This window comes from Homalodisca vitripennis, chromosome 5 (genome assembly GCF_021130785.1).
Source record: "Homalodisca vitripennis isolate AUS2020 chromosome 5, UT_GWSS_2.1, whole genome shotgun sequence".
NCBI classification, from domain to species: domain Eukaryota; kingdom Metazoa; phylum Arthropoda; class Insecta; order Hemiptera; family Cicadellidae; genus Homalodisca; species Homalodisca vitripennis.
Window position 1 is genome coordinate 144792179 of NC_060211.1, and position 26700 is coordinate 144818878.

Genomic DNA, 26700 nt, shown 5'->3' on the forward strand with positions numbered 1-26700 from the left:
TACAATAAAGTTTAGATTTTAACAGTTAGAATTCTCAAATCTCATCAGACTTGGGACCAGTAATCAGTAACAAAATCAGTACTTTATTTGTCTTTAGGCCAGTTGGCCTAATTGACATCGTCAGAAATACATGTACGAGTACAATACAAGTGATAGATAACATATTTCCCTAAGCAGTACGGTATCCAAAGCGAGGTAAATTATATTTAAATTACAATTTAAAATTCAATTGAAAATAAAATGAAATGAAATGAAAAATTCCTTTATTTGTAGAGGCGAAGTTAGGACTAAAGAGTCCTCTTCCATTTAACCTTTAAACACAAATAAGGAAAATAAAATCATTCCTATCATAATATCGTAACTTGCACGTAAAACTAAATTATGTTTAATAATTATTTACGACACAACATAAAATTTACATTTAAATATTAAAAATTGAGTGAGATCATATAATTTTAAAATTCACAAAAGAATAAGTTAGATAAAACAATAAGCTAATAAATAACAAAATAATTAACAAATTTAGCAACAGGTATTAAAAACAAACAATAACAAGAATAGATTTAGATAAATAATAACAGAATATAGGAGGTTTAATAACAGGATTCTGGACTAAAGATTAAAATATTACCTAGGTAATGGGTGCTATAGTGTCGTCTAGAAAAGTTCTTGTATCTAAGATACAAACGGAATGTGAAATTATAGTTTGTGAAGTCCAAATCACTTGACAAACCCATCTGTAATAATTTTATGGAGTGTCATCATGTCAAGCAAATCTCGCTTATCCTGAAGGATCGAGAGGCCATGCCAACAGAAAATTTCGTAAAGAAGAATAGCAAGATATCTGTATCCAAATCCGCATCACACGAGGCTCGTGAATGAGGCACAAATATTAGCAACGTGAGCACCAAAATAAAATGCAGAGGTTGTCATGACGATAAGACCTCTGATCAAATACGTTCTGTACAGCATTTTCCCTCTAAGTCTACAATGAAAATTACTTATATTTGATTTAGAGAAATTAATCACGTTACACTTTGAATCCTTCTGCTACATAGCGTCATATCGTTGTTTGAACACCAAATAAGCATGATTTCGTCGAGGGAGGTTTATAGTCTTACATGATTTGAGGTGGGGCACACAAAGAAATATCTTAAGATCGTCGGCGGAGAGTAAGAATTTAACTCTTTATCACAGGAGACTGTTAACATCATTTATGAAATATTAAACATGACAGGTCCCCAAATGGACCCATGGGAAACTCCTGATGTAGCATGAATGAATGAGAGATATATGTTAAATTTAATAACTAGTATTCTGTCTCTTATATAGAAAGCTAAGAAAGAAAAATGATTTCCTTGATGAGCCCCAAGCCTTGCAACTAGGTGGCTATAGTTGAATCGTTCAAGCTCCTTTGAAAAACCCCGTCCTTGAATCTCCAGCTTATATAATAATCTCATTTAATTGTCTATTGTGAGACAGCTGGCTCCATAAAATCACTAATTGTTGACAAAATTTGAAATAAAAATAGTTATAATGGGACAATTTTCTGCTAATCACATCACTGTTCGAGTTGAGAATTTAAAGATGTATTTTTTATATAACCTTAGCTGAATCACACGTCTAAAGCAAGACACTGTTATTTCTTTAATACTATATTACACCAGCAAAAAAAATAGGACAGCTGACTTTGACAGTTATAAGAATGTTTTAGAGGGGAAAAATCTGACACAATTGGTTGGTTGTTGAGGTGGTGTTTTCTGCTTCAGTCGCGGGGTGGGGACTTACATGACTTTGAGGGGACGTTCATCTGTTCTCCCTCTCCGCTTGCATCCTCTTGCTCGAGTTTTGACTCGCCGAATTCGTTATCATTTACGTCGTAGTAGGCGGTCGGAGTGAGACTTGTGCACCATCACGTTTGAACTGATTACGAAATTTTAAGTTGTCCTACTTTTGTATGAGTCACTTCATATTGTTCGCTCCACAGATGTTTTAATTTTAAAAAATTAACTTAAACTAAGGTTTTTGATTTACTATCAGTTGTCAGGTTTGTTGTTATTATTCAGTGACAGAAAAGGTTAGGCGATAACCGTGACCATTTAAGGCAATAATTTTACATAAAAGAATAGGCTATTTAAATACAGTAACTTAAATGTAAAAATGATTCCACACAATTTTAAAGCTAAGATTAACAATAATTAACATTGACCTAAGACATTTTGCTGACAACATAGGAAATAAGCCTATTGCATCTTTAAATTCCAGTACAATTGAAAACCTTTTATCTAAAACAATGGAGAGATCCTCTGTATATACAAACAACAATGACAACTGGGAACATCAAAGTGTAACTCAAAATGGAATAGTACAACCTCTTTTAACAGGTAATTTTTAGCTGTAATTTATTAGTTTTAAAACGTTACCAGTGTTAAATTTACCCATTTGTAAATTAAAGAGTATCACAATAAAGCTGGTATGTAAAATGGTAAACTTTCTAACTTAATGCAGGTCTATGTTCATTTGAAAAAAAGTTTGTCTTGAAAATACTACAGGCTACAGTATAGTAAATGATCACCATCACAATCGAATTAAACTACTGAAACCTAAATGTTGAACGATTACGTTTTAGCTATTTCAAATTACAGTATAGTTCAGATGTTTTTATATTTTAAAAAGTAATAGTTTAATGGATGAATAAAAAAACTATCTAGGCTAGCCTATGTTTATAAAGTGTAACAAGCAATGCAGTGTAACATTTAGCTACTTATCACTATTTTGAATGATAAACGTTTCTGACAGCTTGTAAGAAAGTAACACATGTAGGTTGCCATTGGTACAACTTGCGTTCATTAGGCCTACTTAAATACTGTAAGAAATAATTTTATTTACTTAAATGTTTGAATTAATTTGGAACAATATTGTTATTGATTAAAAGAGCTGGCAAATAAATTGTAAATAACTATAATAAGAATGTTTTTGTGTTTGATAATTTAGGTATTTGTAATCGATAATTTGGTATCCTGATTCGATTGTGGTGTTGGTCAATTACTTTACTGCTGCCATAATCCAGTTGAGCAGTCCACGAAGATGAGCCATGAATGAGGTGGCCATGAAATACATTGTCCAATCTTTATAACAGTATGACAACACCACATGTTGTATATTTACTCTTCAATGGTCTTGGTTTCAGGTCTTGCTTCAATAAAAACACATTTGAAATACAGGTTGCAATATAATAAGCAGCCACCATCACAATCTGAGAGATTTTAATAAGCGGCCTACACCCATTCGATTGTTATTACCAAACTATTTGATTCAAATTCAAAATATGTTAATCGTACGAAACAAGAATTATAATACATTAACAACTAGAATAATACATTACAATTTTTAATAACATAAATTTAACAATAACATTGTTAAATGAATGCATTGAGATTGGATGGCTGGCTTAGTTTGGTTGGTGCAAGTTCCTACATGAACCAGGACAGACTTGTAACTTTTCAGGACCCAGCCTGTCTGTACACTTTGTCCAAGAGTTACAAAAGGTAACACTGGACCGATATAGCCAAACAATGCTAAACTTATAGATAAACTAGCTACATTGTTAAAAGAATATTGACTAATACATTTCCTTAAAAGTTATATCTAAAAGTTGTTAAGAATGTAACTAAATATGTAAATTTAAAGGTATCAACCAAATTATATAAAACACATTACCTGGTTAGGGGAGATAATTACTGTATTTCATACCTAACTGATTATGGAACACAGTATATTAACTAATGAACATAGCAATGGCAGCTCACACCAAACCACTGCATACTCTGGTTACAAAATATTGTTTTGTTTTAAATAAGAACACATTTACGTCCCGTTCTGAAATAATTTTTTTTTTCAAAAGAATCGAAGGGAACTTTTTTGGGTTTCTCAAAAACCTATTTTTTAGGGAAACAAAAAAAATATTTCAAAATGTATGAAACATAGTCATGTGATATATCAAATTAAAGACCATTTCAAATAGAAAAGAATGCAAAAATTTGAGCATTTTAACTTTAATAGTCTTTAAGCTATATCACTTAGAAAATATTAAGACATGACCAAAAACTGCCTTTTTGTGGATTTTTAAAAGATTATCACTTGAAAACCTAAAGGCAAAACAATGTAAAATTTTGCATTTTAACTAGTCTGGGTAGGTACAATTTCTATACAAAAATTATTAAAATCCGAGAGGTCAAGGTGCAATCCATTGCTTGATTTGACATGGAATGCCCAAGCACTGAAGGTGTCCTGTATATTTAACTGCCATAAAGAACGTAGTTGTTGAATATTTTGCCTTAAAAGTCACCTTCAAATTTGAAAGTAAAAAATGTCATCTGTTTTTAAAATCAATGAAAATTATTCAGTGCTGCTGTATCTTGTGATTGGGTCCAGGACTGCACATCAGTTGTGGACCCCTAACCGATCGCCTACACCATGTTATCGAGCCCCTACCTCCAATTTCAACCTAGACCTTTACTGCACCTCGTTCGTCAAATTTGTTACTTACACCAAGAGTTTAATATTTTAGGCTATCAAGCATCACCGGTCAAAACATTGTTAGAAGTTCGTTATTTTAACATATAACAAATCTTATTAATTTTTTTTATCCTTCATTAAATTATGTGTAACAAAGAATTATTAATCCAAATATAAGGATAATTTCGGTTGATATTGAAATTTTCATTACGTTACTGTTTGTTACAAAGTAAAACAAAAATGCCTTTTGTGCTATGTTTTTTTTATTTGATTTAATTTTTTAATTGTGTTAATCCTGATAGAGGACAATTATATAGTCAAATTGAAACATATCGAAATAAAACACTGCAATAGATAAAAATGCTCATATATCTGTGTATTACAAATAAAAATGGTATTGTTTTATGGAAACGCTTACATGATCTGAGTTTGAATGTAGGTCACTATCTCAAGAGATGCTTTCTTTTATTCGTCAAAAATACTTTTGGCGCTATCTAGCATTTCTGGCCAGAGACATTTCTAAGTAGTGCGTTTCATGTTAAATGATTTGTCACGGAAAATACTGATCATAAATATCCCTGGCCAATAGTGCAGGCTTCAATGTCCACCCTACATTTCTGTAAAAACGTCCTTCGATATAGTACCTCTATTCAAAACTCAAATCACATTAGCGCTCATTAATGTTAAAATATTAAAAATTAAATTAGGTAACTGGAACCAATGAAATTGGGATCACATAAATAAATTGCAGCAAGCGACACGACTGAAGCAGAAGCATATCGTAATCAGGGTACTACTGGGAGCTATGACAGTTATCACCATTATCTCATCTAAACTACTATTGTCTTACATCTTGACTAGTGCTACTTTGACTGTACAACAATGTGGACACTCAAAAATAATCTAACCTTATAGTATATTGTCGTTTCCCCCAGTAAAAAACAAGCATCTTCATAATTATCAAGTACTTTAAAATCTTAAAATAATAGCTAGTTAAGTACTATTTCCATTTAATATGCAATAAGAATAAGTATGGTACCACGAACTACATCTAAAGTCAATTGTGGGAGAGAGCAAATATGGTCATGTTCAGATGCATAAAAGAAGGGGAATCGTAGACATAATTGTAGTCAAAATTAACTCTCATTCCTCTTGTATTAAAACGTGTAAAAGTGTGGAACTATAATAATCAGAAAAAAATATAGAAGATATGTTTTTGGATTCAGTCAATGTGATTTTTTCGCATTTTACCTTTAACCATAGTGAAAACGTTTTAGACCCGGTAACTGGTGCTTAGTACTAAAAAAATCTGAAAGTTTGTGGAGGGCCGTGAAACAAGGTTAAAAAGTGGCATACTAGCTGATCTGCTTGGAGATCATTTCTATGAGTATTTTTACAGAAGAGGGTACGGTTTTTTTGGACATGATGTTTTTCAACCATTTCTTGAAAGCGATTATTCATTGCTACTCAGGAGAAAACATAAATAGTTCAGCAAATTTTCTATTTTCTGTTGTAAATATTTGTTATGGTATTATTATTTTGTTACTATTTATGAACTGTTTCCTATTTCCTGTTCTAATTGTTTGATTGTTATGGTTCCTCTATTATTTTTGAAATTGTCACCATATATAATAAATTAATTATTTAAATTTTAAACATGATTTTTATTATAACAATACATACATTAACATTGATTGGTAGTCTTGTATTCAATATAAGAATACTATGTATCGATGATAATATTAATCAATATAAAAAAAAACTTGGTCCGCTCATTGTACTCTATCCGAAGTCTGCATGCTCGCTCGTGTGGACTGGAGCTACATTATATTGTAGCAGGCAGAGCACAACTCAGAGTTTTATCTGTTATCACAATCCTTATTGTTAATCTCTAGGCCTACTTGTTTTCTGCTATGCCTGTTGGCACTCATCTTCTCTCCTGGCACTTATATAGCAGCAGAACATAATTGGCGAGGCCAGGTCTACTTTTCTAGAAGTACATGCAGATATATCAGTCGATCACTGCATGGAAGCGGCATGGACCCTCCCCGTGGGTTTGCTACCAATCAACAGGTCCGTGCCTGTGTCTTTGCACTGGCTGCTGTCAAATATTGTTTCATATTGGGCTTGTCATGTAAACGTTCGCTTAAGGGTCCAAGCCTATTTAATCACAATCTGATTATGTTGTGGTGGTGAAAATTTATCTTTTTCTGTTATTAAGACATCATTCTCTTTTGAATGGAATAAAGTGAGTCCTACACACAGCACAAATTTAAAATTGTAACTTATTTATAGATACAAAACAGAAAAGCGCTGGAATATTTTTAATAGAAGTAATCAAGTAAAGAAAATTTATTAAAACTGCAATTAACTTTTCTAATGAATTGTTTTCTTGTAAATTGAAACCAGTTTAAATATTAAGCTGATAAATTAAAAAAAAATTAATGTGCTATGAACAACATTTTAGCTAGATTTAAACATCTCAAGTTCGTTGCCCTCTTCTGCAAGGTGTCTTGAAACACAGACAAGAAATTCGTTAAAAAGATTTGATCATCATTCTGTGGTAATTGAGAAAGGCTGATATCATAGTCCAAGTGCCTACACTAGTGTATTAAATGCGTGGAGTGTAAATAATTTTCTTCACGTCTTTCACACAACTTAGAAAAAATAACAAACTAAACTCCATCCCCAAATAACATTGTCTACTGGATTGCTGTCAAACCGCTATTTGCTGCTAAAACACGAAATGGACCCATTAATGTCACCTGTTCTCTATATCACAAGTGCCCCTTATGGCAGTCCTACAATTACTTGAAGTTTCATTTCTTTTGTAATAAGTTTTATCGGTGCCCAATAATAAAATAGGAATACAAGCTGTCATGATCAGTCCCTCTGGAATTTTTCATCTATTATCTGCTCTACCATTACTTGAACCAATATTGCTCCTACTTCAGTTTCCTTTATAACTTATTGCCATATAATTCATTTATAATATAGTATACACTGCATTCATACCAAAAATTGATATGTAACCAATATTATAATAACGCTTAATAAACATAATAATGGAAAACTGAATTATTGCGTTTGTAAGTATTTGGCTGAATTAGGTCTGAGCCTTTTCACTCTTGTTTTTTGGCATAGTTTTTGAAAAAAAGCTTAGGTATTATAATTTTTGATATTGCTAACTTTCTAAACTGTTTTTGGTATGAAAGACATTTTTATTACTTCTTAAAATTAAATGAAATAATATTATTATACTTATATATTAATACTAAAACTTACCACATCCATCAATCATACAACATAAAAAAACTGACAAAATGTGCTAAAACACATTATTTGTTAGAATTAAGAATAAAAGCATTGGTACATTTTAATGGCAATTTAGATCGTAATAGTCCAAGCCTGTCTGTCAGTCTTGTTCTCAAAAAGTAAACTACTTGGAAAAAGACTAGGCTATATACATAATTTTGTTAATTTCTCTTACAGATCTGTACCAGATTACGATGGCCTACGCCTATTGGAAATCTGGAAAGACCGAAGACACAGCTGTGTTTGACTTGTTCTTCCGTCAAAACCCTTTCCAAGGGGAGTTCACAATATTTGCAGGCCTTGACGAGTGTCTCAAGTTCCTCCAGAACTTTCACTACTCCAATAGTGGTGAGTGTTCATCAATATTGTTGTACAATTAGATATAACTGAAACTAATTTGTGATATAGGGTGTGTGTAAATAACATTACAAAATCACTTAACAAAAATAGATGTTTTCGTACAATTCCTGGAGTTAAAAGTTTGTTTTCTATTTTTATTAGTTTTCATTTATGCAAACTGTATTTGTTTTTAATATATTATTTAGGAAGGTAAATTTTATGTAGGGTTAAAGTTTTAAACTGCAAAAAATTTAATTATTGTGTAAAAAAATTATTTCAGTTGCTTTATAATTATTTGAATAATTATAAAGCAAGTAATTATTAATAATTAATAAATAATAAATAATTAATAATAATTAATAATTATTCGGTCTATTTTTGTTAAGTATAATTATTTGAATAATTATACTTAAAAAATACTGCAATAATATGGTAATAAGGTAGTTTCAGTTTTTTATAAAATCTGTGCTGTAAATTTCGATTTGTAGTCAACTTTCAACAAATATCTCTTTAAAAACAGTTATGACAATCTCTTGCTGTATTTGATCTTCTACACTTTAAATAAACCTTCGGCATCTAAAACAACTTTGAGTTTTATCCACCATTTTATCGCACATTTAAAAACCATTTTTATAGTTTGTGACAAGCAGAAGGTATTTTTTTTCTTTTTCCAAGACTGCCATTCTTATTCTGCGTATAAGATACACCCAGGAAAACTGCTGACTTTTCTACTAAACCGAACAAATTCTTTGTTTGTAAGAGATTTACAGATGAATCCTGGACCACTGGGATGTAGGCCTCTTTTATTAAAAAACGATTCATCAAAGTAAGATTAGCAGTTTCAGACAAATTGGTGAAGAAAAAGAAAAAAAAAACCCGGTTGAATGATATTATATCCTCCTATATTTTAGCTGTTTGTAAGTGTAAAGGTTTGCTTTCGCTTGCTCTTAATTTGATATAAATTAACAAAATAGTTATGCAAGTGCAACAATCTACTTAAATATTCAAGGTTTTAAAATGATAATCAACATAATTTGTTGTAAAGCTTTGTGATAACCATGATTACTTTAATCCTTCTCTTAGTTTACTCTGACATTAAACATGAAGCTTTCAAACAAAGTAATCTGCTCTCAATTTTAGGGAGATAAGCATGAGAACTTCCAACATTTTCTGTAAGTCGTTTACTGTCCCAGCTGCTCTCAAGTTGGTTGAATAAAGAAACTGGAAATTAATGTAAGGGATAATGTAATAAGTTCCCTTCTTGTGGAATTTAGCAAGATAAGAGCTTTAAAATTAATAAGCTGAAAAGGGAGCTAAAACCCCAATATTGCACAATGTAAATAACTTTGCTTTCAGTATGATTAGGTTGTTTCTTCTAATTGTAATAAACCAGTATAACAGAGTCTTGAAGGATCTGACAGAACGTAACAAAACAAATTGCGCACGAGCGGATCAGGGATAAAATGTCCTTTAATTGTTGATCCTAAAATAAAGATTTTCCTTTGACTATGAGGAATCTATGTCGTAAATAACAGGATTTTCTAGGACTTTCTGTCAAGATTTATTGTACAGATGAGCAAGTCAGACCAACAGACATACAGACAGACTTCCCTTAAACCTTAAAACCAATAAGGTTCTTCCTTGGGGAACCATGTGGATCATTTCATAAATTGTGAGATAGTTTGAAATCAAAAGAGGATCTTGTATATTTTCACATATCGCATAATAAATTAAGTAAGTTTGTAGAAAACCCACAGATAGTATTTGTTTAGCAGCAGACAAAAAAAACAATATTGATACTATTTGAAATTTGGAAAGTCTTTGGTTGTGTTTACCATACTCTACTTTTGTTGAATAAATTAAAAATTCAATTGGTGTGTTATCTAGGTTGAAGCTTGTCAGTGGGTGGGATCAGATAGTAGTGAGACTCAACTTGACACTGAACTTGTCAAAACCTGTTCAATAGGGCTCTTATTGTGTCCATTTTGGACACAATACAGTTGTTATGAAAATGTGTTTGACTAAATATAAATGCTGACATTGAACCTATTGCCCCGTAGATTAATGTCAAAGGACTAAAGTTGTGGAAAATATCACAAAAGGCAAAATTATCAGTAATGCCGGAATGCAAAGAGGCATTATCTGAGTACAATAAACTTTGAACTCTAGAAGAAGCGGTGGTAATTATGCATCCTAGTTGTAGGCTGATTTTGGTCCTTGTAGAGGTTTACCCTGTATAAAATATGACAATAAACCTAAGACCTGTAATGTTATTTAACCCTAGAAGTGGCAGTCAGAATTTCTCCGAATAGGCCGACTTGTTTGTAAATTGCAAATAACATGCTGAAACCCTAGAATGTTACATGCAATCGGTATGTTCCACTAATTATGAGAATGGAGAAAAATGTTTTTATTTATAAACATGTAATAGTCGCTGACAGATGATTATAAAAAAGTAGTAAAACATTTTTCTAATCAATTTCAAAATATACAAAAGTTTTTAAGTTTATTTGTTTCTATATGAAAGCTGTTTTTAATGCACATAATAGTTTTTTTTACCTTGTTGATTGTAATTGAAAACCTTATTACAAAAAATGTAACTTATTTAAGACATATGTATACAGTCTTAAATCATGTTTATTTCTTTTAAGTAACTTATTTGTATTTAGAGGACTTGTAAAAATGAATGAATTGTAAAAAAAACATTTTTGTGTACAAATGTTTGTATATGTCGTATGTGTATATGTCAGAAAAACAAACTATAGTTTAAATCAAATGAAATAAAAATGTAAATATATATTGAATAATATCATATTACACTTCACATTACATGTCATAATAAAAGAAAGTGATATATTACTTTCTTATTACAAGGTCAACATGCACACCAAATACACAACCTAAACTGACTTGGAGTATTTGCATGTTTGCATCGGGTGATGCAATAATCTACAAAATGGTTGTTTTTTAAACAGCTGTGTTACGATGATAGCTGATCTAAATTGATTAGAAATTTAATCATAAGAAATCACAAGCTATTTTTATTATAAATAACATTACTAAAAATTGTTTGTATCATATGTACAAAAAAATAAGATTTTTCTGTTTTTAGATTATTGAAACTTTTGTTGTGTTTTGTATTGAAACAATTTGAATATTTCAAAATTGTGTATCTAGAATAACAGCAAATACCTTATACTTAAAATATGCATAAAGTCAAGAGTTTATTTCCTTATTAGCGTATCAATAAAACAAAACATTTGAACTGTCATATAAAAATGCCCACAAAAATGTTATTTATAAATGTATACCATGTTCTTTTTTATTGATTGAGAAATTTATTGTATGTCTTATAATGAATTTGGGAAAAATATCGAATCTTGCACTTAATATTGTTTATTGGATGAAACTAAAAAATAAACTACAAACAACAATGTGAAATACTGTTTTTTTTTATTTATAATGTAGAATATTTGAATATATTGTTTTCACTACTAAATTACTAGAAAAACAAACAACGTCTATAATGATAAATATTATTTATGGTATGAATTTTTATATAAAACTACATGCAAAATGTATAATCAGGGTTGGCAGTTTTAAAGACACATCTCTGGTGTAAAACCTTTTAACTGGAGGCCAGCAAAAAGTTAAATGCAAAGAATATCTTTTTAAATAATATAAATCTTCTCATTTTTAACAAGTTGTATGTTAAAATATTATAATATTACTTTTAAATAATCTACAAGTATCCACTAAACCCATCAAAATATTGACTTGAAAGATGGTAAGGTGTGGTCTTTTATTTTTGTGGTCTTGTAGTGAAGGCTGTGGTGTTTTGAAATGTGAGTTAGAGGAATCACCACAGTGATATCAAGTTCTAAGAAGTTGGGTGTCTGGAGTTGTGCTGAGTGTTGCTGATCTTGACATTGCTGTGACATTTCGTAGAAAGCTAATGTATCAGCTCAGACATGTTGCAGACTTGTTTACGTGATGGTTCTGTGTACAAACTGATATCCGCTCCACAGAGCTTTCCATTGTTCCATAGACCAATTATTCTAAAGAACACTCTGAATAGGCCTGGCATCCTTTAGTAGTACCAGTGCTGATAAGTACGCTATCATTCTGTATTGGGACTATTGATTTGTTGGTCTGGCACTAAAAGAGTTCATTTATTTTTTATTTATTCTGAATATCATAAAGCAGAATATTAGTTACATGCATTTCTCTATATGAATTAATTAAGCATAAAATGTACCTTATTAACACAATGACTGCAGCACAGGCTGTAGTGCGCTATAGTCTCATTACACTAATCAGGATCACTCAGTATAGATCCGTAGTATAGGTCTTAAAATGCAAGCAAAATTTATTTCTTTAAGTATCAATCCTAGCCTATAATAATTAATAATAAATCAAATAAAATAGATTATCCATCTCAATTTGATTTGTTACAGCTGGTAAAAGCTATTTTCCGAATATGTGAGTGCAGAATTTCACCATTTTCACTAATATATAAATAAAATAAAAACTCTGTGTTACAGATACTTACTTTTTTGAATCTTGGTAAGTCATACCTGTTCCTATTTACACAGGGAACAATAAAAAGGCGCATTAAAATGTATTAAGACATAAATTACAATTTTTATATATCAAAATCTAAAAAAAAATAAACTTTGTGAATTGTATATTTTTCATTTACAAATTTCATAAGATTTAATTATTCAATTAAATATAAGTTATAAATATAATTATAAGTTATAGCCTATTCTCCCCCACATAATAATAAAAAAATCACCTCATTGTTAGTTTTGAAGTAGTTATTAATCATTTTGTAGAACACTACACAAATATAAAATAAAAAAAATAAAAGTTCAATTATACAGATACTTACTTTTTGAAAATTGGTATGTTTGTTCCTATTTACAGAAGGAACAATAGAAAAAGATGCATACAAATAAATTAAGATCATAAAATTACAATTTTTGAATTTTAAAATAAAAAAGTTTATATTTTTGTATTTCAAAATTAACAGGTTTTATCATTCAAATAAATACTATAAGTTATATACTATGTTTTTCCCTGCATAATAAAATACAAATCATCTCATTATGTGTATTTTTTTAAAGTTATAAGTTCTTTGGTGGAATATACACCTTCTTTCCAAAAACTAATTCATATAAGTGATATATGATCGGGATTGCTAGTCTCCTATTAAAATATTTACTTGAAATAAAATTGGATTTGGCAAACATGGAACTGTTTTAACCACCCATAGAATGTTGGTGTGTTTGATTACAAAATTAAATTGTTTCCATCAGAAAGTAAATATACTGTATAAGGTAAATACACAGATTAAGATGGCCGACTTACCATTGCAACAGTGAAGGGAAGCCCCAAGAAAAGTGTGTTATAGATGGTGATGTTACTATTGGTAGTGCATAAAACTTACCCTGGGATACACATAAGTCCATAAGCTTAACAACTCTCACAAAGAAACACAACATGAAAGAAAACTTATACTGAACTAAGACTGCCACACTGGCTCCTACAGAAGACATTGAAAATAATTTAACATTATTAATCCAGTATAAAAAATACAGTAATTTTGCATTTTGTTATTTTTTATGTCCACTCACTCAATTTAATAGCCAGTGAATGCTGAAAGATGAACTATCTTAAACACAACTGGAAATCACCAGTATTACTTATGACTTAGCAACCACCTCCAACACGACACCTGCTATACATCTGTTGACCCAGATTATACACCTGGCAGACTGCAAGCCACAGATGGAAGTGTAGGCTGACATATGCTGATGCTGCTTCTCTGTCCAGTGACCTCGCCACACCATTGCAGTGTTGATCTCCAGGAATGGCAGCAAATAACAGTGCTAAATTTGTCTTAAGGGAAAAATATTTGCTTAAGTTAAAGGATAAATTAAAGAAATAAAATTTGCAAGTACTGGAAAAGAAATAAAATGATCTTATCTTTTATACTTTCTTAAACTGTTGAGCTAGCTATTTTAAAAGAATCACAAAGAATGACATTTGCTCATACTCAGAAAATAAACATCGGTATGGCAGGCAAAAACTAAAAATTTTAGAAACAATAAATTTAATAAAGCTCTAATTGAAGCAGAACTAGACAAACTACCTCTTTCTCCATGCAAATTAAACAACAATGCCGAAGAAAATACAACTATGATGCAGCCAGAGTCTGCAACCAAGCTTTACCCAAAAACTCTTCTGAAACACAACCCTGGCTTCCACAAAATGATGAAATTCTAGAAAATTCTATTATGGAGCTGGAAAACACCTTGATGGAAAATAATCTTCTGAATGGCACATCAAATGGAGATAAACTAAAAATGTCTGCAAAAATTGACAGAATACTTCTGGAAAAAAAATCATCTTCTGTCCCAACAAAATAAAATGCTCGAGTCAATACTAACAAGCATGGAGGCAAAGCAGGAATACGCTAAGAAAGAAGAACAGAATTATTTAGCTGAACAAAATCTTACCTGGAAAAAGCAGACAAACTTAAATGGTCACCAGTGACCGCCACAGACCACCACTGAGGAGCGTGGTGGTCACTGGTGACTGCACTTGCCATTGTTTGTTTAAGGGTTCAGTGTAGTTCAGCCATTCTCATATTTGGTCAAATATTTTACCACAGTCAATGTGTTAACCCTTTTAGCGCCAAGAGCCTATATATAGACTCAACCTGTTAAGTCATAAAACGCCAAGAGCCTTTATTTAGGCTCTAGCTTGGTTGGTGGTGAAACGCCAAGAGCCTATATATAGGCTTGGACAAGTTCGGACGTCAAGCGCCAAGAGCCTTTATTTAGGCTCTCAACATTTTCATGCAGTACATAACCATTTATTGACTAATATCAATAAAATTAGTACTGATTTATACATTTTATGTAAAATGTACTAAAGCAAGTAGCACTGCATAGACATTCATGTAATATTCAAACAAAATTACAATACACACTAAAATGTTTTATCTAACGACACATGCGTTTCTATGGTAAAAGTCAGTTTTGTACTTTGTTTACTAATAATATATATAAATTGTTGGTATTATTTTACCATATTTTCACAGGTCTTTCTCAATTAAATATATTACACTATAATACAGAGGTTTGTTGAGTAAATATTTTTTCAGGCATTTATTGAGCTCTGAATTTACACACAAAAAAACAGAAAAAGTATGTAACTTTTAAAGGTATACGATTTTAACAGATCAGCATTTCATAATTTCCATTACATGTCATTGTTCTCCTATTAATAATGAAAAGAATGAGTTCAAAATCATTACTTTATCATAAAATTTAGCGAAATGAGGACCATATATCTATGTGTGTCATAATTCGTAAAATTGCCCTGACGCTACTGCGACATACCCCGTGGCTATGCTGCGGCACACCACGGAACAACCTCAACGATGCTGCAGAGAAACTTTCAAACAATTTAAAATTTTGACAGTTGATCTCTTTATATTCAAGTTGTGATTCATCAGGTGATCACCTCCGGAACAGAGCAGACACAACATATACCGCTACAACACAAGAAATGCCTCATATTTCACCTTAATGATGCACCATCTAAGCCTATATTGAAGAAAACCCACCTACAAAGGAGCTCTGTACAGAAACCTTGAAGTATTGACAACCAAAAAACTTCAAGAAAGCCCTGATGGATTGGCTTTCTGGAGAGAAAAAGAATTTTTAACTCTTTGACCCTAAACTCTGTTAAAACAACCCCTATATAAAAAAATTACTTTATGACATCATTACTGTTCTTCATGAATATGTATATCAATAAAGAGTTTTGTGTATTGTCACTAACCAAATACCAAGAGAGTGCTTGGCGCTCAAAGGAATTGAAATGAAAATGCTAAACTTCCACTGTGGCACACTGATTTTTGAGACTTTGTAAGCTATTTTGTCCAAAAATTCATATAAAATAGAAGATGAATCCACTTAACTTGTTTGACAGGTCACCGTTATGACTTTAAGCATAGTGATGAAATAAAACCGTTAGTCACTCATGCAAAAACATATAATGAAAATTTGGAAAATTTATATAAATTGTAACCAATACTTAACATTTGTAGTAATTCAGATATATCATTAAGAAACCTTGAACACAAGCATTTCAAATTGTTACAGAAACAAAATTCCCTTACGGATTAAATCTGAAGATTCTTTAGAAAAATCTTCGTAAAAGTAAGTGAAATTTCTAACAATCTATTTTCACTCTAGGGTTAAGGGTGAAAAGTCAGAGTTCCCTTTAAAAATAACATATTTCTATCTTACAAATGGAGTCGATCCATGCTTGAAAATATAACATCACTGTTATACAAAACTGATCTGTAACTACCACTCAGCCTTTTGAAATTATTTTATATTTTAAAGTTATATTTAGTATATTCTGAACTAATTAAATTGTATTACTGGGTGTTTGTGTAATCGATAAATTTTAAGATTATTTATTTTTTATTTTAAACACCAAACAGGGAAATTTAATATGCTCTAATATAAAACGAATAATGTGCTGTAAATACAATATTTATTACATTTAGTACTTTATTTTACTTTATAAATTTTTAACGTAATAAAATAAAAATTGTTCTTGAAAGTAAATTACGAGTTCTATATGGATTTAGACAAGCTAAAACGTGATACAAATTTACAACAAATGTTAAATGTTAGAAGCCACTATGCACAAGAAGCTGTGGCTTATTATCAATCTGTAGGAACTACAACTAAGTTAGTCCAGTTTTCCTGCGGTCTCTGTTTCACATTTCTGTTTACTGTGACTTAAAGTGTACATCAGTCTCTACAGCTGTTCTAATCTAATCTATGGTTGCTATAACCCACGTGCCTATCAGTCTATAAAGACTAGTGCCTATCAGTCTATAAAGACTATAGTGAGCGGTCTCGGAGATAAACACTCATTGGTACTATCAGCAGAGCAAGCATCAAGCCATTCTAATTCATGATGCAAACAATGCATCTCACAATCCAGTTGCGTCATGCTGATAGCTTATCAGTTTTGTTATGATCATAACACATGTGATTAAGGCTCCCAGACATGATGACTGATTCAGAGAACTCCATCTGTCTCATCCAAACACAACTGAATGAAGTCTGTCGTTCTTTATATTCTGTGCAACTGCAAATTTAAACAGTTTGACTTGGCCCTCGTAATAAAGAGATGGGAAGTCACCATTGTCAGTTAGATAATGGTTATCGTTTGTTTAGCTGAGACCAAATTTAATTTTAATTTACTTTTCCAATTTTTCTGAGTGTGTCAAACAAAAAAGGTGTAATCTGAACCAAGTTATTATTTGATATTCTTCACCCTTTTGATATCCTCTAATTTCAACCCCCACCAACACTAGTATGGCTGACAATTAATTTCTTTTTTTTAGTGACATTTTTATATTGATTTCTGGGTTATATGCTTATATACAATGCAAATTGGCGTGTATATTTTGGAGTATACTCATTATGTTTTTATATAGTCATATTATTTAATATATTTTTAATACTTAACAATTTAAATTACATGCTGAATAAAATGATATGCAACACAATAGATTGAGACAGTAAAGATATATTAAATTAATAAAAACAATCATGTTTGCAAAACAACTAAAATGGGTTTTGTAACAGTGACTGGTCTAGGCTTAATACAAATCTTATGTTTTATGTGAATATAGTAATGACGTGGTTCATGGAAGGCTAAGATATACGAAATTACATAATAGACCACTTTAATTACCAAAAAAATTTGGTCGGTATTATCTTTGGAAAGTACAATAATATTTTATTAATAATAATAATAAGAGATGGGTCTCTCCTTTTTATAACATAAAAGAAAACAAGGATATAAATCAATACATAAGTGTATATTTTCATAGAATTAGGAAAACAATCAAAATATAGGATTCAGACATTTAAGTGGTACAGAGACAGGCTACCTACTTTGCGCTTTTTTAAACGCATCTAAGATATGACCTGGCAGTGTGGGGGGATACAACAATCACAAATCACAGAAGAACACCCAAGCTTTCTTTGCTGCAATAAAAAAAAAAATGTATGTATAAAAATACTTAGTATGAAACCTCTATGTGTATTAAAGGTCTCTATATGATTCTAATCAGTGTAAAATATTTTTCCACAAGACTGCCATAATAATAATAATAATTATTATTATTACTAACCTTAAAATTATTGTTTTATAGCACCAAATTATTATACAGGCTAATGAAAAAGACTAGAAGTGTTTAAGGATATGTTTTACTTTTGTGAAGTGTTTAATGAAGACAACCTTGCTGTCGAAAGGCCTTACAAAATTATGCAAATTTATTGACATTTAGAAATTTAACAACCGATATCAGCTCCTTCCAAAGGATTATTATGGATACAATTTTGGATGTTAAAATAAATATCTGAAGGAAACAAATTAGTAACAATATGTGATTTGTCTCACTTTCTAAGAGTTTATCTGTCTGTTTTTTATTACAAACTTTATAACAAGCACATGGTAGTTAATTATTCTAGTTACACCATGGATAGTGACATTATTGCAGTTTGGTATCCGGTTTTAAATTATTTTGTTATACAAATCAAAACAACATCCTGAAAAAATTCAAAAGAAATTAAAATGTGTCTTAGATTGGCTGGTTGTTTTTGCTCTGTTGGCTAATCAGTAGAAAATACTTTTAGTAGGTTATTTTAGAACTCATATGTAAAGTTTACAAAACGCACATAACAACAGATGGTTAAAAAAACTTGATTATTACCTACAAATTATTACATATTACTAGAATCAGGTGAAAAGAAACTTGCATACTAATCGGTCTTTTGCATGGTAGAACTTACTGGAAATTTTTGAAAAAACTCCCAAGAACATAAAACTATCCTTTACTTCAAAGTTGGCATGCACATATATTTATGCTACATAACATGGTTTGTGGAAATGATAACTGTCTAACAAAATACCCGAACAAATTAAAAATTGGCACAATAATTGACCATATAAATAACTCGGCTAAGTTCGTTAGTCAGTTTAGTAGTCATTTCATCTAATATGGCAGCCATTAAAATTAAAAAAGAACTCTGTTATTTATGGACCTAGAGAAAAGGTTAAAAAAAATATTTTGGAATGCATATAACATTTCCTAAATCTTTTTCTTATAAAACATTTTGTTGTATTTTAAATGATAGTCAATATGACTATACATAAAAATCCAGTAAAACTGTTTCGATCACTAAGAAGAACTGGCAAAAGCAGAAATGCTGAAGCAAGTTAAAACTTGGTACATAATTTCATCTTCTATGTTCATTGATCAGCTAGGTACACCAAGGCTGTTTTCATTGGCAGAATTCAAAGATTAAAAAAATTAACAGCTCCGTTATTTATGGGGATAGAGAAAATGCTTTCTTTTTACAAATGTAGCTGGAATCCTATAGTTCTAAAATAAACTATATTAATATTTCATCTCTCACAAAATCTACTTCTTCTCTTGAAAAGACTAGGTAACTTAGAACTTACAAATTTGTGAATTTTAAGTTCCTTTTTATTAAAAAAGTATATATATACTTACATATAATATATACATATATAATATATATATATATATATATATATATATTTGTATATATGTATATATACTTTACATATATATACATATATATATTAAACGGGTGATTCAAAAAGAGCGCCGGTTTTGATATATCAAATTAAGAGATTTATTTTTAATGAAAATCTGAAATCAAATACATAAATATGTTATGTAAAATCTAATGTAAAATATAAAATCTAACCTTCCGATTTCATGTATGAAAAATAATGTCATGCATTTGTCCTCCTCTGCTACGCTGGCACATAACAATTCTGTCCCTGAAATTAGCCATGACTGCACAACAAGTTTCCACTTCAATTTGGCCGACAACCCGTTGAATTTCCTCCTTCAAAGTCATTGATGGTTCTGGGTTTATTGGCATAAACTAATGACTAGGTAACCCCAAAGATGAAAGTTACAAGGTGTTAAGTCACATGACCTTGGTGGCCATTGATGGTCGGAATTACGAGAAAAGACGCGAGAAATGAAAGCGGTCACGGAGCAACACAATTGTCTCACAGGCAACGTGGCAGGTAGCACCATCCTGCTGATAACCACAACTGGTCGATGTCTATGTTATCCAAATGAGGTCACAAAAAACTCCCTAATCATCGTATGGTATCGTTCTCCATTCACTCTCACAGTTTGCCCTTCCTGATCTTCAAAAAAAATAAGGGCCGATGACGCCACCCGACCAAAAGCCGCACCAAACTGTCACTCGTTGTGGATAAATTTCCCTTTCGTTAATCATGTGAGGGTTTCCTGAACCCCAGATACGGCAGTTCTATTTATTAACAAATCCATTCAATTGGAAGTACGCTTCATCACTGAAGATGATATTCATTGCTAAGTTTTCTTCCTCCTGCGAATTTCTCAATACCCAATCATCAAACTGTCGTCTCTTCTGGTGATCTGCAACTTTCAATTGTTGCGTCAGCTGAATTTTATAGGGGTGATATTTGAGATCGTACCGAAGAATTCTCCGTACAGAAGAAACATCTTAAACCCAATTGTTGAGAACGGCGACGTAATTGATTTCGCTGGGCTAACAGCCACACTGTCACAAACCACCTCAATGTTCTGTTCAGTTCGGGCACAACGACGACGATGTCCAGAACTTTTGAGGTCTACTGTTGAACCCGTTTCTTGAAACTTTTTCATGAGTCCTGCGAATTGTTGATACATTCGGTGCTTCATTATGTCCTAGAGTACCACGAAGTCTCCTAACAGTAGCCGCATAACTCTCTCCACTCTGATAAAAACGTTTTCACTATTAACACTCGTTGCACATAAGTCAACTTCTCCATGGTTAGACACAGAATCCACTAATGAGAGAAATATCAGCTGCGTCAACAATCGGGAATGTAGTCAGAAATAGAATCAAGGTCAAACATTGTTTGCCAACGGATAAAATAAATAAAATAAAATTTACCGGTCTTTTCAAAACCGGCACTCTTTTTGAATCACCCCGTTTTATACATATATGTATATATATACACGTATAACGTATACATATATATATGTATACGTTTTATATATATATATATACAGGGTGTATATTATGTCTGGAAACACCCAAATATATCCTTTAATAAATTTAAATATAAATTTGAAACCTCTTACAATCGTGATAGAGATTGGGCATCTACTTTTTGGAACAATGTTTTGTTATGTCACACCAATGGGGGACGTCCTGCCGAGGGTATCGTGAAATATTCTTAATGGAAGCCTATACCTTGTGATACATAATTTTTAAAGGTAATAGCTTACTGAATTGAATGCCACAAACCGCCATCTCAAGGGAATTATTCTATCAGAAAATAGAGCATTTTTAGTATTGAAAATTTACTGATGTTCAACAATGTAATTTTAACATGGTTCTTGCCACAAAATGTGTTACACTAATTTTTTAGCAATTTTTTAAATGTTCAATTAAATAAAACAAAAATTTCATTTTAAGCTGGTTCTATTAGCACAAATTTGCCAGTTTTTTATTACAGTAACAATTATGGAAATACTTATGTTATTAATTTCTTATTACAAATAAAAAATAATGTATGCTGTTAGAAAAGTCTTACAACAAACGTTTTAACCTGCATTTGGTGTCAAAGCAATTGTTCGAAACTGTGTTCCTTCTACGGTTTGACAATGAGCCAATCTTGTGTAAAATGATTCGACAGAGTTGCCTAACATTTCTTCAGTTATCAAAGCAATCTCCTCTATAATCCTGTTTCTTAGGTCTTCCAAATTATGAGGCTTTCTTCTATAAACATTGGATTTTAAATGACCCCATAGGAAAATAATCGATTGGTGGACAAATCCGGAGATCTTGGAGGCCATTCGATTTCTCCTCTTCGGCCAATCCATTTATGAGGAACCTTAAATCCAAATACTCTCTTACCTGTCTCCCATAATGGGGTGGAGCACCCATCCTGCTGAAAACCATACATTATCAAAGTAATTCTCCTGATGCAATTTGAATAGCTGGGATTATTTCATTTTGGAGCATATTGTAGTAAAGTTCGGCATTTAAATTTCCATTGATGAAAAAGGGTCCAACAATTTTGTTACCTAAAATTCCACACCATACGTTCAGTTTTTGTGGTTGCTGTGAATGGGACTCAGTAATCCAATGTGGGTTTTCACTAGCCCAGTAACGGCAATTGTGCCTGTTAACATTGCCATTTAGGAAAAAAAGTTGCCTCATCAGAAAATAGTATGTTGGTCAGAAAATCTCTATTGTCATCACATTTGCGCATCACAAGTTCACAAAACTCAACTCTTCTGTCGTAATCATCCTCACTTAACCGTTGGACTAAATGAACTTTAAATGGTTTGTATTTATTAATTTTCAAAATCTTACTCACAGACATAGGGTGCATATCATGTTGCTGTGCAGCTTTTCTGAGCGATGTATGTGGGTCTTCAATAAATGTTTGCAAAACATCTAGTGCATGTTCTTCATCTGTTGCAGATTGTATCCTACCCGACTTTGGCCGATTACGTACACTCCCTGTCATTTCAAAACGCTCAATAGTTTTTGATATTGTTGAAACACTTATGGGATTCCTTTCTGGGAAAGTGTCATTAAACAAATTACAAACTTCCCGATAAGATCTTTGACGATCGCGCATATTCCTCGCATCATCAACAGAGTAATTCGTTCTCTTTCAGACAATTCCATTAAAATGCCAAATAAAAACTGAACTACTGTAATTAGATAACTTGTTGACAGCAATGCTTCAGAGACACTGATTAACTCGACAGGAATGATATGACCTTTGTCCATTTGTAATTCCCAAGCTTAGACCTGTCTAGTGAAAGCTCCATGCTCAACAAACTGAAACCTGTAGACCAGATGATTAATAACACAATAATGTTTCTCATAGGCTAGTGACCTTTGTCTCTTTAAACCTTCCTGCTGACTGGAAAACACCAAGTACAGATTCATAAGTAATCAGAGAAAGTGACTCATAAGTTTTATTCATTGTAAATAAAACTGGTAAATTTGTACTAATGAAACCAGCTTAAAAATAAATTGTTTATTTTATTTAATTGAACATTTAAAAAATGCTAAAAAATTAGTGTAACACATTTTGTGGCAAGAAACCATGTTAAAATTACATTGTTGAACATCAGTAAATTTTCAATACTAAAAATGCTCTATTTTCTGATAGAATAATTCCTTTGAGATGCGGTTTGTGGCATTCAATTCAGTAAGCTATTACCTTTAAAAATTATGTATCACAAGGTATAGGCTTCCAATTAAAGAATATTCACGATACCCTCGGCAGGACGTCCCCCGTTGGTGTGACATAACAAAACATTGTTCCAAAAAGTAGATGCCCAATCTCTATCACGATTGTAAGAGGTTTCAAATTTATATTTAAATTATTAAAGGATATATTTTGGGTGTTTCCAGACATAATATACACCCTGTATATAACACACACACACACATATAAATATATATATGTATACACACACACACATACACATATATTATATTTATATTTTTCAAGAAGATTTCTTGATATAAGGAATAATATTAAAAAATGTAAATGGTGGAATTTAACTAGTGTATGAGTTACTTAGTGTAAAAGGCAAATACAGACCTTTTCCAACATAAAAATAGGCTGTACTGGTGTATAAATTTTGATGTCTATAATTAAATCGTAAAATATATCAAAATAGTATTAACATCCTTTATAATGATCATTGGTCATTCTAGAATAACTAGCATTGACCACACCCTCTTACTAATTGAATCTGAGAGGCTCACAGAGACCCAGCTGGCTTCGTTGGTAATAGCTCAATTATCCAGTCACTCTCATTTTAAATATCCTTGCTCCACTAAACCTAATCTCAATTAATCAGTCAAACTGTAACATTTATCTCTTAAGTTATTCAGTTGTTATGTTATTAATATTTATCGTGATTAAAACCGATTATTTAAGCTGTGTTAACACACCTTTAAACATTTATTTTTATGTTAAAATTAATAAATCTTATCTGTCATAACTATTTTTGTGTTTTGAATATATAAAGTAGGTATATGCAGATGTGTGTATACTGAAAATAAGATTTTGTTGTATCTGTGCAGTGATGTTAAACACATTGACTGTTTTATAAAATGTATAGTTTTGACACTTGGTTTGTAATATTCTGTTCATTATAAAGCCTGTAGTAATAAGATTAAAAAGTTAAAAACCAAAGTATCCTTGTATGATAGGGAGTTAAAATTTTAGATTTATTCTAAATATTATAGTTTGAAATAAAGTCCTTAGATCTCTTTTATAATCCTTTATTGCTTCTAAAATGTTTTCTGTTACAAGTCATAATAGTAAGATAATATAAATGAATGTGTATACCAGCTGATGAATCATTTGTTGTCATGTGGATGATTCATTAACAGATGCATTTCCTCAGATTATGGCACTTACAGTATGCAGGCAGTCAGTCAAGTTTAGACAGTAGATGGCACTGGCCTGTACCCTTAATCTGCTTCCCTCACTCAGTTTGTTTCTTTTTATTAGATTTTGAAATTAATTTTGGCCCACCTTTTAGTTTCAGCTCTTTTGTATTAATAATTATTTATGAGTTCATATATAATTTTTCTCTGTTAAACAGGAAATTTTTTATATTCCAAAATGACTAGTTGGAAGTATTTGTAAAAAATAATGTACAGAATAAATAAATTTACAAATATAATATTCATTTTAATTGTTTTTACAATAATTTTTTTGTTTATAGAGACAAAAATGTTTTGTAATGAACATTACGTAAAATATTTTAATTATAGTCACTATAATAGACAATAATAAAAACCTTGACTTTTGTTATATTGTAATGTAACAAGTCATTTAATATGAAACAAAAAATTTTGTTTCATAAATAATATGTTGTATTATAGACACAGGCTGGCTAAGTGATAAAATAATGTATTACCAGTAAACAATAATAAATCTTGAACACTTTTTTAGTTTTGATTTGTACAATATACATTTTGTTTGATAAATAATATTTTGTATTATAGACACAGGCTGGCTAAGTGATAAAATAATGTATTACCAGTAAACAATAATAAATCTTGAACACTTTTTTAGTTTTGATTTGTACAATATACATTTTGTTTGATAAATAATATGTTGTATTATAGACACAGGCTGGCTAAGTGATAAAATAATGTATTACCAGTAAACAATAATAAATCTTGAACACTTTTTTAGTTTTGATTTGTACAATATACATTTTGTTTGATAAATAATATGTTGTATTATAGACACAGGCTGGCTAAGTGATAAAATAATGTATTACCAGTAAACAATAATAAATCTGAACACTTTTTTAGTTTTGATTTGTACAATATACATTTTATTTGATAAATAATATGTTGTATTATAGACACAGGCTGGCTAAGTGATAAAATAATGTATTACCAGTAAACAATAATAAATCTTGAACACTTTTTAGTTTTGATTTGTACAATATACATTTTGGATTTGAAGAATATATCTTCATATACTTGTATGTTAAGGTAAATAAATGAAATAAGGTAGACTTCAATTATTTACCTTAAACTACAAGTACCTGAAGATGAAAATGTATAATGTACAAATGAAAACTACAAACGTGTTTAAAGGTTTATTCTTGTTTACTTATATCAAACACTTGTCGAGGCTACATTTCTAAAATTACCGTTATTCAAACTAAATTTGTTTGTTATTAAAATTAATGTAAAATTTTAAAAATAGATATATTTCATAGTATGTTGTCAATAACGTGCAGAGAAATGAAAATCAATCAACTATAATACAACATTTAACATTTTATATCAAAATATTTACATTTTTTGAAACATTTTTAGTGTGTTTATCAGGAATGAAACAATAATTCATGGATATTGATGAATTATTCACCCATCACACCGATGAAATATTCATTTATCCATTGGATAGCTACGATGGATTTTTTATCGATTGATTCATCCATAGAACAGTTATAATAAGAAAGAAATAAATAAGTTTACAACCTACGTAAAAATGAATCATTTGTTATTATTTGCTCAATTGTATTACTATGTGATTCAGCCCCCTCTCCCCCTAAACAGTTTTACTGATCATTCTGAAACTAAAACTGATTGCATACTTTGAAATAACATTGAACTTATTTAATCGGGATATGGTAAATTTAAATAACAGTGTGAATCAATAGTGATACAATAGAATTACTCACTTCTGACATCTCTTTTACTACAATTGTGGTTTATTATTGCTGCTTGTTATATTACTTGATAAGATTAATTATTTTTATTTAATGTTGTAGCAAAGTAGTTTACACATTAGTGTCATAATACTGCATTGTTTACCCATAGGCCCTTCAAT

The 26700-nt window shown here is 30.8% G+C and overlaps 1 protein-coding gene across 1 annotated transcript in view; it reads left to right on the plus strand.

Annotated features, from left to right (window-relative positions):
• Positions 1-1775: 1775 nt before the first annotated feature.
• Positions 1776-26700, plus strand: part of LOC124362979 (nicotinate phosphoribosyltransferase) — a 52742-nt gene continuing 27817 nt past the window's right edge. Inside the window, exons 1-2 of the mRNA XM_046817904.1 lie at positions 1776-2384; positions 8011-8181. Of these exons, the coding sequence (XP_046673860.1) occupies positions 2294-2384; positions 8011-8181 (262 nt within the window). The 5' untranslated portion in view covers positions 1776-2293. The remainder of the gene's footprint in view (positions 2385-8010; positions 8182-26700) is intronic.